The sequence below is a fragment of the Podarcis liolepis genome (assembly GCF_965112155.1).
Source record: "Podarcis liolepis genome assembly, chromosome: 17".
Taxonomy (NCBI): domain Eukaryota; kingdom Metazoa; phylum Chordata; class Lepidosauria; order Squamata; family Lacertidae; genus Podarcis; species Podarcis liolepis.
Window position 1 is genome coordinate 34,217,979 of NC_139571.1, and position 14,397 is coordinate 34,232,375.

The 14,397-nt window shown below is 43.3% G+C and overlaps 1 protein-coding gene across 13 annotated transcripts in view; it reads right to left on the reverse strand.

Annotated features, from left to right (window-relative positions):
• LOC310696204 (rap1 GTPase-activating protein 1-like) overlaps positions 1-14,397 on the reverse strand; it is a 49,942-nt gene that overhangs the window by 22,111 nt on the left and 13,434 nt on the right. For all 13 annotated transcript variants that reach the window (XR_014520480.1, XR_014520481.1, XR_014520482.1 and 10 more), the window contains exons 2-8: positions 12,580-12,673; positions 11,578-11,613; positions 8,718-8,765; positions 4,789-4,827; positions 3,484-3,675; positions 1,186-1,289; positions 72-150 (exon numbers count right to left, since the gene is read on the reverse strand). Coding sequence is in view for 5 of the 13 variants with exons in the window: in XM_083481418.1 (XP_083337544.1) it covers positions 72-150; positions 1,186-1,289; positions 3,484-3,675; positions 4,789-4,827; positions 8,718-8,765; positions 11,578-11,613; positions 12,580-12,673 (592 nt within the window). In the remaining 8 variants the exon portion in view is untranslated. The remainder of the gene's footprint in view (positions 1-71; positions 151-1,185; positions 1,290-3,483; positions 3,676-4,788; positions 4,828-8,717; positions 8,766-11,577; positions 11,614-12,579; positions 12,674-14,397) is intronic.

Sequence of the window (14,397 nt, forward strand, 5' to 3'; positions counted from 1 at the left end):
TCATCGGAGGATTACAAGGCAAAAATAACCCAGCAACTAACAGTAAAGGTGCTAGACCTGGAACAATGTACCTTTGCCATTTGGACAGCATTGGGAAACTCATTCAGGCAAGAAATAGGAATCAAGTCGTGCTTGGTACTGGTTCGAGACCTGCAACAAACAAACAAACAAAATAAATGCTAAGGAAACCAAGCAGCAACAACTCCAGCTTCCCTAGTACAGTGGTACCTCGGGTTACGTACGCTTCAGGTTACATACACTTCAGGTTACAGACTCTGCTAACCCAGAAATAGTACCTTGGGTTAAGAACTTTGCTTCAGGATCAGAACAGAAATCATGCAGTGGCAGCGCAGCGGCAGCAGGAGGCCCCATTAGCTAAAGTGGTGCTTCAGGTTAAGAACAGTTTCAGGTTAAGAACAGACCTCCAGAATGAATTAAGTACTTAACCCGAGGTACCACTGTACCCCAAAGTTCACAGTACCTAAAGCCAGCAAAGTTATTTTGGCATCTGTGACAGAAAAATCGCACCAGCCCTTCTCTACTTCCCTTACAATAAAAATACAGTAAATTAAATGGCTAATAATTCCCCACACTTTCATGACACCCAAAATCAGCTGTCTAACAGTGGGGTAGCTTTACACCCAGAAGGGGTCTATACCCTTTGGCAACGCAGCAGGCAATTTTAATTTTATTTTGCCCACTAAGTGGATAAATTTTAATTTATTTTATCCACGGACTTCTTTTTATAATTGTTATATATGCTGCAAATAAAGCTTGGTAATCAAGTGGTATATTAAGCAGTAATTTAAGTATTTTTTTTAAAAAATATATATTACATTGGGTGCCCCAAATAAGGCTTGTTAGCCTTCTCAAACATCAACAGTTGTGGACTTTTCCCAAAGCAAACATGAGGGAATTTCTTTTTTTTTAAAGTGTGCTGGAGGCAGTGCTGGGTGGGGTGAGGAAGACAAGCACTTGCCAAATTAATAGTCAAGGGATTATTGGCAGCACCTCCTATTTATTTTTAAATGTAATTTTGATTTGCAAACAGTTCTAAAATTCTGGTGACTTTTTCGTGTGTGTGAAAAGTTGCAAATAAGCTTAGTTAAGACAGCCATTGAGAGACAGAGAAGCACCTGAAAAGTGCAATCATTTCACAAGGTTTGAACCAAAGGGCTGTTTTACCTCAGAAGCAAGCGGAGGTTGTCTTGCTTTTCGACTTGTTCATACTTCACGGAAAGGACCAAGTAGCCCAAAGTTGTGTCATTGGCATAAAAATTATGATGTTCCTGAGGAAAAGAGATATTGGAATAAGGGATGTAGAAGCAAGAGACTCTTTTCCTCCTCTAGCAGCCACTGGGCACATGTAATATTTTGAATTCTGGACTGCCTTGAGGTAATATGAGAGGAGACAGGGGAAGTCCTAGTAGGCTGAATTGGGGCGGAAGGCATTGCCATGTTGTAGTATGGCAGGTGTGCGCACTGAGGGTGTGTCATGAGTTCACTGCCTCTCTCCAGCATCACGGACACAATCTTTGAATACTGGTGGTATTTTCAGGGATATAGCTTCTGCCATTTTTATGTCATTTTTCTATTTTCCGTGCTGTGTCTGTTCCCCGTCCATCCCCTTCTGAGCTGACCATACTTAGGATACAATGGATGCTCCAACATATAGAAACAAGGCTTTTGCTGCCCGCTCTTCCAGTGATCTGTGGTTTTCATTGTACATATAATTATTGTATAAAGGTAAAGGTACCCCTGCCCGTACGGGCCAGTCGTGACCGACTCTGGGGTTGCACGCCCATCTTGCTTAAGAGGACGGGGGCCAGCACTGTCCGGAGACACTTCCGGGTCACGTGGCCAGCGTGACGAAGCTGTCTGGCGAGCCTGCACCAGTGCAGCACACGGAAACGCCGTTTACCTTCCCACTATAAAGCGGTACCTATTTATCTACTTGCACTTAAGGGTGCTTTCGAACTGCTAGGTGGGCAGCAGCTGGGACCAAACAACGGGAGCTCACCCCGTCGCGGGGATTCGAACCGCCGACCATACGATCGGCAAGTCCTAGGCACTGAGGTTTTACCCACAGCGCCACCCGCGTCCCTAATTATTGTATACCACTTGGATATTTTTAATGAAATTAGTGTTTTCGTAAATAAATACTTTCTTAAGATAGTATTTTCTGTTTGGTTCATTTTTATACTGGTTCTAAAATAGTCTGGAATAAAAGGTGTGCCCTTAAGGCACACCTAATTGATTAAAACGGATCTTCATCGATTAATTGACAAAATATTAAGTTGATCAGAAGACACCAATAATTAACAATTAAACTAGCAAATTACTGTGTTTTTCTGTCTATAAGACGCCCCCTATTTTGGGGGACTCAGATTTAAGAAAATGGGGGAGATGTATCCATGTATAAGACACCCCCTAATTTTTGACATTATTTTTTAGGGGGAAAACCTAGACTTATACACGGAAATATACGGTAATTGTGATGTGTTTGGCAACATCTCTTTGTAGCTTTAGGTGATCACAGAAAATGTTCTTCTTCTACCTGGCCTTTGGCAATTGTACTCAGGTTGTTACCGTCCCCCTGGTTGAAATCTGGTTTTGTTGATATGTATGGTATTTTGCAGTGGGACTGTTTTTCTTTGTTTTGTTTTATTGTACTAGTTTTTTCTACATGTAACTCACCCTGGGACTTCAAGGAGGAGGGCAGGCAACGAATATAATAAATTTAAAAAGCCTGTGTGCCCAATAAAATAATAGTATTTATTTATTTTAAAATATTTTAATGACGCAATTTCATTCCAAAAAAAAATATCAAAGCACTTCACAACAAGTGTAATACAATAAAAACCACACAACATTAAAACAGATCACCTGCTGACTATTATGGTAAACATTTTCCTAGACTGTCTGCATAGCCCTGCATGCAAAAAATAAAATAAATGTTTTCAGCAAACGTTTGGAAGTTAGGGCTTTTCCACACCTCCCCTTGTTCTGTTGCTTTCCCCTGGGGAAAACCGCTCTTTAGCACTCAGTTGGAACAAATGGCAATTCGGGTTTCCCCCAGGTTCCCGTTTGTTCCAATCTATTGCTAAATAGTGGGATTTCACTTAGAAAGTGGGCAACTTTCAAATGTGAGAACCGCTCAGACCCATGCTTTCTAGGCACGGCACAAGTGGAAGTATGGACAAGGCCATAGTTCAGAAGGTGCCTGCTGTATGTCCCCAGAAGTGGGCCACAAAGACTGAAGTTTCATCTTCATGTTGACGTCAAATCAGCCTCACCAACTCAAGGGACAACCAGAAACACTTCTTCAAATGGGCTCAGTGATCTAGCTTAGGATATAAGGGTTCAGGTGACCCCCTAAGGCACCCAGGACCCAAGTTGTTCAGGGCTTTGTAAATGGATACAAGGACCCTGAACGCAGCTCAGTAGCAGATGAGCAGTCAGGAGTTACAGAACTTCTCTTACCTTTCCCAGGAAGTGCTTGCGGTACAACTTGGCTGTTGGGTCACACTCCAGCTTCACTTTGCCACTGCAAGGGGATGGCAGGTCATGCAATTCTGGGCCTGAGATGGGAAGGTTGTGAGAGGTCCCTTCGATCCAATAGCCCCCAAACTGGGGTAAGATGATGAGAGGGTAGGGCCACCCTCTCCGTAACACCTGTCCAGAAAGAGAGATGTTGTAGGATCGGACACGAGCAGAGGATCAAAACAGAACAAATCTTGATCTGTTGAATTCTCTTTTTTTATATAAAAAATAGTTTTTATTAAAGATTTTCTTTGTTTACAAAAGAACATGCATTGTCTCTTTTTCAGGTTGTAAACTCTTTTCTACAGATCAGTTACAAATCTTTTCTACAGATCAGTTACATTTTCGGCACAGAAATATTAAAATGAATCCAATCTATAATTTCACATGCACACACACATCTGAAACAAAAGTAAACCTTCAAAATCAAGTTCAGATTCTATTCTGGTCAGAGTCTACCACAGAAAATGAGCTTTCCCCTGTCATCAAAAACATAGTACGAGCACCCAGAGAAGCAAATCAAATATTGATCTTAATAGTAGGACAGGTTCAGGCGGGAAATGACAGGAACTGGTGAAGCCGTTTAAAAAATGGCAGAATGTGGTCTGGCCATCGAGTCACAGCTGCCACCTGCACTATACATTTAAAGCAGTAACATATGACTTTAAACAGTTATATGGCTTCCCCTGTAGAATCCTGAGAACAGCAGTTCCATTAAGGATGTTGCGAATTGTTAGGAGACCCCTAGTGTGGTGTAGTGGTTAAGAGCGGTAGTCTCGTAATCTGGTGAACCGGGTTTGATTCCCCGCTCCTCCACATGCAGCTGCTGGGTCACCTTGGGCTAGTCACACTTCTCTGAAGTCTCTCAGCCTCACTCACCTCACAGAGTGTTTGTTGTGGGGGAGGAAGGGAAAAGGAGATTGTTAACAGCTTTGAGACTCTTTAGGGTAGTGATAAAGCGGGATATCAAAGCCAAACTCTTCTTCTATTCCTCACACAGAGCTACAATTCCTAGAGTGGCTTAACAACCAATCCCTCTTCCCAGGGAACTCTAGGAATCAAAAGGAATAGGGGGTCTCCTAACAACTCTTAGTACAAAGACAAATGAAGGCTTGGAGTCATTAAATGCTGTCAGTTCAAACTAACACCTGGTCCACAATTTGAGGGCGTACGTGAGCCAACCTCATTTTTAAAAAAAACGAATAAATTTGAACTCAAATCTTGGTTGGTTTTGCTGCGACTCACCTCATGGATGCTTGGGTAAGGGATGTACTCCTCTTCTCTCTGAAAACCCAAAGAGGTCATATGGGGGTGAGGAGCTGGGGATTATGCAAATTGCAAAGTAATGCATAGGCTTCCAACATCCTATCACATGCATCCCTGCCTCCTGAGTCCAAACACAGTGGTGCCCCGCAAGACGAATGCCTCGCAAGACGAAAAACCCACTAGACGAAAGGGTTTTCCGTTTTTCGATGCGCTTCGCAAGACCAATTTCCCTATGGGCTTGCTTCGCAAAACGAAAGAGTCTTGCGAGTCTTGCGATTTTTTCCCCTCCCCCCTTTTTCTAAGCTGCTAAGCCGCTAATAGCCTTTTAGTCGCTAAGCCTTTAATAGCCGCTAAACCGCTAATAGGGTTGCTTCGCAAGACGAAAAAACCGCTAGACGAAGAGGCTCGCGGAACGGATTAATTTCGTCTTGCGAGGCACCACTGTAAGGATAATAACTGGGCCTCTCAGTTCTTCCACCCAAACTATATGCATTTGTGGATAATACAGTATATGTATGTATATATATATATATACCCAGAAGCAATTTACACAAAGAAGAACAGAAAGCACTCACCAACCTGAGGAAAGACAACAACATAATCATTCTCCCAGCAGACAAAGGTAATGCCACTGTTGTGATGAACACATCGGACTACCAAGCAAAACTATCAAATCTACTCCAAGACCCTACCTACCAACCTATAAAAACAGATCCCACCACCTATCTGGAAAAAACCACCAAATCCAAAATAAAAGCCTCTCCTATCAGTGAAGAAATCCAGCTAAGAATCATCCCCAGAGAAAAATCATCCAGATGCCCCAAACTCTACGGTCTCCCCAAGATACACAAAGAAGGAACACCACTCAGACCAATAGTCAGCTCCATAGGCTCACCTCTACAAAATCTCGCTAAATTTCTCGCTAAGCAACTTCAGCCCTATGCAGAATCCATCGCTTCACACGTTACTAACTCCTTCCAGTTCATAGAAACAATAAAGAAGCAAAACCTACATCCCGATGACCTACTTGTGAGCTTCGATGTTGTATCTCTCTTCACACAAGTGCCCATTAATGAAGCCTTGACAGCCATTCAAAACAAATACAATCCCCCCGAATACATCCTGGACCTGACCAACCACTGCCTAACCAACACGTACTTCATCCACAATGGACAAAGATACAAACAGATAGAAGGAGCACCTATGGGATCTCCCCTCTCACCGGTCATCGCAAATCTGTACATGGAACACTTTGAAACCAATGCTTTAGACAAGTCAGAACACAAACCCAAACTTTGGCTCAGATATGTTGACGACACCTTTGTAATTTGGCCACACGGGAAAGAAAAACTAGATAGCTTCCTCACACATCTCAACAGCCTACACCCCAAAATACAATTCACTATGGAAATAGAAGCCAACAACCAACTTCCCTTCCTTGACGTCCTAATCTACAAAAAACCTGATGGCTCCCTAGGACACACTATCTACCGGAAAAAAACACACACCAACCGCTACTTACATGCACAATCACACCACCACCCTGCACAAATAAACTCCGTAGCCAAGACTCTCATCTCCAGAACCAAACGCCTGGCTGACAAAGACCACTTGACAACTGAGTTACAGAATCTCTCAAATGTGTTAATCGCCAATGGATACCAGCAAAACAGGGTTACGAAGCTAATCCAAAAAGAAACACCCCCCAAAAACCAAGACACAGAAGAAAACAATGGCATGGCCCTCCTTCCTTATATCAAGGGCACTACAGATAAAATTAGCAAAATCCTCCATAAACACAATATCAAAACAGCCTTTTGCACCAACCAAAAAATAGCCAATATCCTCAGAAACCCCAAAGATAAAATCCAGTTGGAAAACCAAGGGGTCTATGAAATACCCTGCAAAGTCTGCCCAGCCACGTACATTGGACAAACAAACAGACGAATAAATGCACGTATCGCAGAACACAAGAATGCCGTCAAAAAAGAAGAAAAAACTTCCTCTCTTTTCCAACACATGAAAGAAACAGGACACGAAATTAATTTTGCAGATTCCAAATTGCTCTTTAACATGGAACATCACCACAAGAGAATAATCATGGAAGCCATCGAGATAGAGAAACACCCCCACAACATGAACAAGCGTGACGACACGTCCCGCCTGCCAGACACCTGGAAATTAGCCCTCCCCACAAAAACCGACACCAGAACCAGAGGCACACAGAACGCCATCACCAATCAACCACACCAGACCCAAACCCAGACCCTCTCCACAGATAAATTACAGACACCATCCAGTAGCCAAACCATAGTGGCACCTCCGGATGCTGCACCCCCCTGCAATCCCTACACAGATCTGGCTGGCACAGGGCACAAAACCACAGCTCGCCCCTATACACGAAGCCAAGCCAGAGCACAACTAAGTGCAGTACAGCCATCTTCTCAGAAAAACTCTTCACAAGCTCAAGAGGTCAAGACACGAAAGCTTTAGCAACTAATCCACACTTAATGACCCACCTAAGTGGTACTCAGAATATCACTCAAGAAATCACTCAAGATATCCCTCAAGTAATTAAGGAACAAAAGAAGAAAAGTCACACTAACCTGGGAACTTCCTCTCTGCCCAGAACGTTGGAGGCTATACACCACACCCCCTCAACAGTATTTATAGGAACTCAAACACTGAGATCCTGCTCTGTTCCAGTAACAAGAAGCCGAAAGCACCAGCCTGAAGATGACGAGTGAGACCTCGTCGAAACGTCGCCTGGACACCCCAACTCTTACACGGGAAGACACCCGAAGACACCAAAACCTGCATATATATATATATATATATATATATATATTTGTTTTCGTAGATTTTCACGGGTACAGGAATGCAGGTTTTGGTGTCCTCGGGTGTCTTCCCGTGTAAAAGTTGGGGTGTCTAGGCGACGTTTCGACGAGGTCTCACTCGTCATCTTCAGGCTGGTGCTTTCGGCTTCTTGTTACTGGAACAGAGCGGGATCTCAGTGTTTGAGTTCCTATAAATACTGTAGAGGGGTGTGGTGTATTGCCTCAAAAGTTCTGGGCAGAGGGGAAGTTCCCAGGCTAGTGTTCTTTTCTTCTTTTGTTCCTTAATTACTTGAGGGATATCTTGAGTGATTTCTTGAGTGATATTCTGAGTACCACTTAGGTGGGTCATTAGGTGTGGATTAGTTGCTAAAGCCTTCGTGTCTTGACCTCTTGAATTTGTGAAGAGTTTTTCTGGGAAGATGGCTGTACTGTAATTAGTTGTGCTTTGGCTTGGCTTCGTGTATAGGGGCGAGCTGTGGTTTTGTGCCCTGTGCCAGCCAGATCTGTGTAGGGATTGCAGGGGGGTGCAGCATCCGGAGGTGCACCAAAACCTGCATATATATATATATATATATATATAGACAGTATATATAAATATATATATAAATACAGTATACCGGTATATATATATAATGACATTATATATATAACGACTATTCCCCCAGCTCCCTGTCTTCCTCATGAAATCCCTCTGGCATTAGCTCTTCCCTATCCTTGCAATTCCCATCTCTTTCGCATATATTTGTTACATTAGTTTGGCTCACCTCCTAGTCCCTTGGCTCCACAGTTGAAACCTACATAGGTGGAAGGCTGCCATTCACTGATACAGGGACACACTCAAAGCTGCAATTCAGCTGGGAGCAAAACACAGCCCTGCTGTCTTGCTCCTGATTCCCAGCTTGATCATATATGCATAGCCCTATCTGGGCCTCATTGATCCCTCTCTGGATGTTGGGAAACAGCTTTTTATACCATGCATTATAAAGACAATGTGAGGATCGGCTCTTACAGTTGTCATTTTTAGTACTGAAATTCCATTGGAGGGTTCAGTCGTATAATTGCTGAACTGACCTTGAGTGGAGCTGGAAGTGAACACCTTTGCTCATCCAAACGACTTTTCTAGACAGAGAAAAAGGCAGAGTGAAACTGCACAGCCCAGTATGTCTCTCCTTTTCCCTTTCCCCTCCACCTGATGCCAATATCCCCCTTGCCAACCCACCCACCCTTGCAACACAAGTTCAGATTTCTGCAGCTGAGAGCAAGATACTCAACAAAGTTTTAAGCCCTACTCCTGGATATGGCCAAAGTTAAATTCCAAAAAGAGAACAGCCAGCATACCTGTTGTTGCTACTTTTTCATAATAATTAACTGTAGAATATCATCAACACAAACTGAACAAACAACTCCCTTGTTTGCAAAGCAAAAGGATTTGTGCCTTTGGCATACACACCTAGGACACACAAGCCCATTTCACCATTTACATAACAATAGTCGCTCAGTGTGTAGAAGGAGCAAACTAATCAGAAATACGGGTGAATCTGGGAAATAATCACATCATATAATCTAAAATACTGTAAGCAATAGGAGAATGGAGCCCCTACACCTCATTCTGTCTTATTCTGGCTGAGATCCATTGCTTTAGGAAAGGGAAAGAGCATGATGTTTTGCAACCAAAACTGCTCCCAAATGTTCCCCTCTCATCCAGGTGTCAGAATCAATCCATGTTCTGCACAGTCCAAACATCAAGTTAAAGCCTTGCTGGAGATAGAGGCATCCATACACACAGGTGTTCCCCATCTAACTGTTTCTGTTCAAGACACCCAGACAGGTATCAGTGTAGTTTTCCAATCCTACCTGGCTACTCCTTTTCCTTTCCTCCTCTTAGACTTGAGAGTTTAAGATTAAAAGGTAAGGTGTGTGCACCCAATTATCCAGGTAGCAAACACCTTTGCCGTACACTTTTCTGATAAAAACTCTTTTAATTACATGAGTGTACCCAGACATGTGGGACGCGGGTGGCGCTGTGGGTTAAATCACAGAGCCTAGGACTTGCCAATCGAAAGGTCGGTGGTTCAAATCCCCGCGACGGGGTTAGCTCCCGTTGCTCAGTCCCTGCTCCTGCCAACCTAGCATTTCGAAAGCACGTCAAAGTGCAAGTAGATAAATAGGTACTGCTCCGGCGGGAAGGTAAAGGGCGTTTCCGTGCGCTGCTCTGGTTCACCAGAAGCGGCTTAGTCATGCTGGCCACATGACCCGGAAGCTGTACGCCGGCTCCCTCGGCCAATAAAGCGAGATGAGCGCCGCAACCCCAGAGTTGGTCACGACTGGACCTAATGGTCAGGGGGCCCCTTTACCTTTTACCCAGACATGTAAAACTGCTATGTGTTTTAATCTGTAATTTTAGCTTCTAACACACCATCGTTTTAACCTTGATCTTTTTAACTATATCTATCTATCTATCTGTTGCTCAGACGCTGTTGGGATTTTTATTTTTTTTTGCACTTAAGCAGAATGCAAGTTCTGTTAAATAATAAAAAAGAGAAAGTCAACACGGCATAATGAGAGAATGCTGAGTTCGCTTTGCTAGCACAAACAGCCGCACAAAGTGACAACAGAGAGAAGAAAACACAAGCAGGCACGGCAGGTGGCAAGGAAGGGGGATTTCGCTTCACATGTTCCTTACGTCAGAGCTCCTCCGGCACCTAGCAACTAGATAATTGCCAGCTCTTGCCTCACCACCAGCAGTTTGGCGCTGCTGGTTCTCTGACGCAATCAACAAATCATATAGGCTGCGGAGTGCCATTTTTAGTTATTGCCTCTGTTGCAGTTTCTGAGCCAACTGGCAATAGGAACTTAGCCTCCAGCCAGGGCTGGGGCAGAGCAGGGATGCCAAGGCACTCCTACGAAATATTTCATCCCTAGAACCGTGGGGTTAAGTGTATACATCCTTGGCCGCAAATGAACGTTAGCTAACAGAAGCTCAGCGGAAAGAAACCCACCCCAGTTGTAAGAAGCAGGAGCAAGGTGTGGTAAGAATTCTTAGGTGTCAAATATAAATGAAATGTTCATAAATATACAAGGCAAACACATATATAAGTATATAAGCCACGTGTCTGACATAGTACAGGAGAGCAATCCTGAAGTCATTCTGACTCTCCGAAACTGATCTCAAATATTTCTCTGTTAGGAGAAAGGAAATGGGAAAGGCTCCCCATTGTCTTTTGCTTACAAATCCTGTCTTAAGGGTGTATTTGTGTATGAATAGGGTGAGCCTGTGACCTGGATTCAGGAACTAAAGTATTTGCCATCACAAAACAATGGCCAGGCTGCCCAGGTAAAGCAATCAGTGACCAATATCAGGTATCCTCGCAAACAGGACTTCTGCTGTAGACGGCCTCCTTCTGTGATGTATGTATGATGTTTTAGGGGGGCTGGTCTTGGGCTACAGGGTGGGCAATTTCAAAAGTCTATATAAGGGCTTATGCACCATTGTTCTGTGTTCTCTTCTCCCTCCTGCGTGTGGTGAGTAGGGACCCTGTTGCAACAGTTAATAAAGATCAGGCTTACCAGCTGCTTTGCTTTGCAATATACTCTGTTTGGCCTCTGTTATTTTCTCCTACCAATAGGGAACCCACTTAAGGACTCTATATGGGCTCTTGGATACCCCATAAGGGAAAAGGAGCAGTTTTTTTCTTATAACAAGGGGAAGAGATAAATACATTTTCTGAATGGAGGTAAACAAGACTGGTTAGCAGAAGGTGCTGTAAAACTGGGGGTGGGGGGTGGGACAGGACAGGACTGGAATGAGAGACAGCAGGTTTTTACACGACAGCAGTGTTGCAATGGAGGTACAATCTCACAGCAGATTTAATGCATAGAAGGTGAGTCAGCACAAAGAAAGCTGAAACTTGATGGAATAAGCAAACCATACCTGCATTTTTTCAATCATTTCAAACAAATCCACTGCCTGTGAGAAATAACAGGAAATAAGAAATGAATTTCCAAGGTCACAAATTTTGATCGAGGTCTCTGTAAATGATGAGACTTTTATTCCGTTGTGAAATTATATGATGCTTAATATTTTGCCCTTTACACGTGCCCCAAAACTTGAGTCCGCAAGGCTCTTCATAAGATTGAGACTTTCTCATCACTGATGTTAAAATAAATACTTATCTTCACTGTTACAGAAATAGGCATGAAAGAAAAACTATTGCATAAACTCTAATTATTCAGAAACCAGACTGGAAAAATAGTACTCACATATTCTAAGGTCTTGTGATTTATGAATCTTTCACTTTTTAAAAAAGCAATACATCAGTATCACCTTTATTATTCAGATAGTAATTTATCTGTTAAGCTGAGGAAGAGTTTCCATACCAGTCTAGAAGTTTTCCCATCTAAAAGCACAACCCTTGCTACTTGTTCTGATCTAACCAGGGGCTGCACGTGTATTGAAAAGGGATTCTCTGTATATCCCTAGCTGTAGGAGACCTGCACCAATTAAACAGTGGTTTTTGTGCAATTCACCAGTCCAATTCAACAGTCAGGACCAGGGCTGGCTCAGAACGTTTTGCCACTTCAGGCAAAACAGAAAATGCCACTCCGCCTACCGCCGCCACCTCTTCCTCCACAGCTCCCTACGTCTTACTTCCCAGACCTCCCCACAAAGGTGGTGGGGGAGTAAAAGGAGGCTGTGGAGGAGCAGACATTGGTGGGTGGAGATGAGGTAGTGGCAGAGGCCTCACTGGAGGCAAGATCTACTGCGTAAGGCAACTGCCTTACCTCACCAAATGGGCGGGCCGGCCCTGGCCAGGACTACATGCACACCAGTTGGTTGAGAGAGCTGATTCAGTCCACACCCTTAATCACTGAATACCTGACTGCAAGGATTCTAGTTGTTGGTTTTTTAAAGAAGGATTCTGCAGCCTCTTACCTTATTTTGAACAGCTGGATTAAGGGCAGCCTGAGGATCCTGGACAGGTGAATCTAAGGTGTCACTGATGCAGCGCTCTGCCTCATCAGTCCTCCTGCATGAAAAGGAGACACAACTCTAATCGGAGCACCATAAAATCTCCAATGTGGCAGGCTGATCCTCTATCCCTCCCAGATGTTGACACCCACCTTTACTTACAAGCCTAAGAATTGTTATGCTTGCACTTCGTAAGACCCTTGGCCCACACTTTCAAAATCAGTGGAGAATGATCATCATATTATATTTCCAAGAAAATATCGCAGCTGACAATGGGTTCAAGACCAAACCCCAAAATCTCAACGATAACTGAGAAATATAACACCCCGTTCCCCCCCACCCTGCCCCTGATCAGGCCAGTTAACACAGGTATATGTTTGTAGTATTTTCCACATAAGCATATGCCAGAAACTCCAGACAGAAAACAGTACCAGGCTTATCCGCCCAGTGAATCAAGTTGTTGTTTTTTAATGCTAACCTAGAAATCCTCTAGGACAGTGTTCGCAGTGAATCCTAAGTGATCCCACTTCCATGCTTTTACTTGTAAAATTCCCTCCAGCCTACTGCTGCATCCCACTTTCCATTTTAGTACTGGCAGCCAAGCTGCCACATGCTATTCCTTCTACCCCTTCGGTGGTTCCACTGCAGTTTCCTTGTTATGTCCAAATAGGACTCCACACAAACACCTCTCCCGGTCTTCCATCACTTTGACTTGGCTCAGCTAATTCTTGATCCCTTCTTCCTCATGCCTGGTTACAGCTGAATATTAGAATAAACTTGAACGACGTGTTGTGTTCTGCTTTGCTAAAAAAAGAGAAAAATCCTAGAAATCACACCGGTAGGTTTTACAAAGGGAAGATGTGAGTTCTGTGAAAGAAAAACAAGCTTGGAACAATTCCCAAAAGAGAATTAAGTCAACAGACTTCCATAGCATATATTTCTTTTGGTGGCCTGCTGTTAGTCCAACAGTTCACTACGTGTGTGTATGTGTGTATGTATCTATACGCATCTACCTTGGTTCTCGAATGTAATCCGTTCCGGAAGTCCGTTCCAAAACCAAAGTGTTCCAAAACCAAGGTGCACTTTCCCATAGAAAGCAATGCAAAATGGATTAATCGGTTCCAGACTTTTAAAAACAACCCCTAAAACAGCAGTTTAACATGAATTTTACCATCTAATGAGACCAGTGATCCATAAAATGAAAACAATAAACAATGTACTGCAGTCACACAATCAATCAGTAGCCGCAAAAACAAAAACGCAAAATAAATAGCAAAAACAGACAGACCTCAATGTAGCACTCAAATCAGAGCACGTTCTGCGTCCGAAAAAGGTTCGCAAACGGAAACACACTTCTGGATTTGCAGTGTTTGGGTTCCAAGTTATTTTAGTACCAAGGTGTTTGAGAACCAAGGTATCACTGTATATGAATGAGTAAGATGTGTTCGCAGGACCCCAAGAGTTTTTACGACATAAATTATTTTACTTGATTAGCCATACAATAGCAGAGTCTTTCCAAATTTTAACAAGAAACAGAAGCATAAGGAATGCCATGTAAAATAAATTATACCCTGATCCCAGAAGTCACATGACAGTAAATAGGGAGTTACAAACTCCTTGGGCAATAAACATTAGCAGTAGCTGGGGAATACTCTTGGAGGCCATTTACCAAAACAATGAGAGAACTCATCTAGTTTTATAAGACCTGTATCTGAGTGTGACTCGGCTGCACAGAGAATGCCAGGGTGCACAACTTCCCACTTTTGGTACCATTCCCATTTT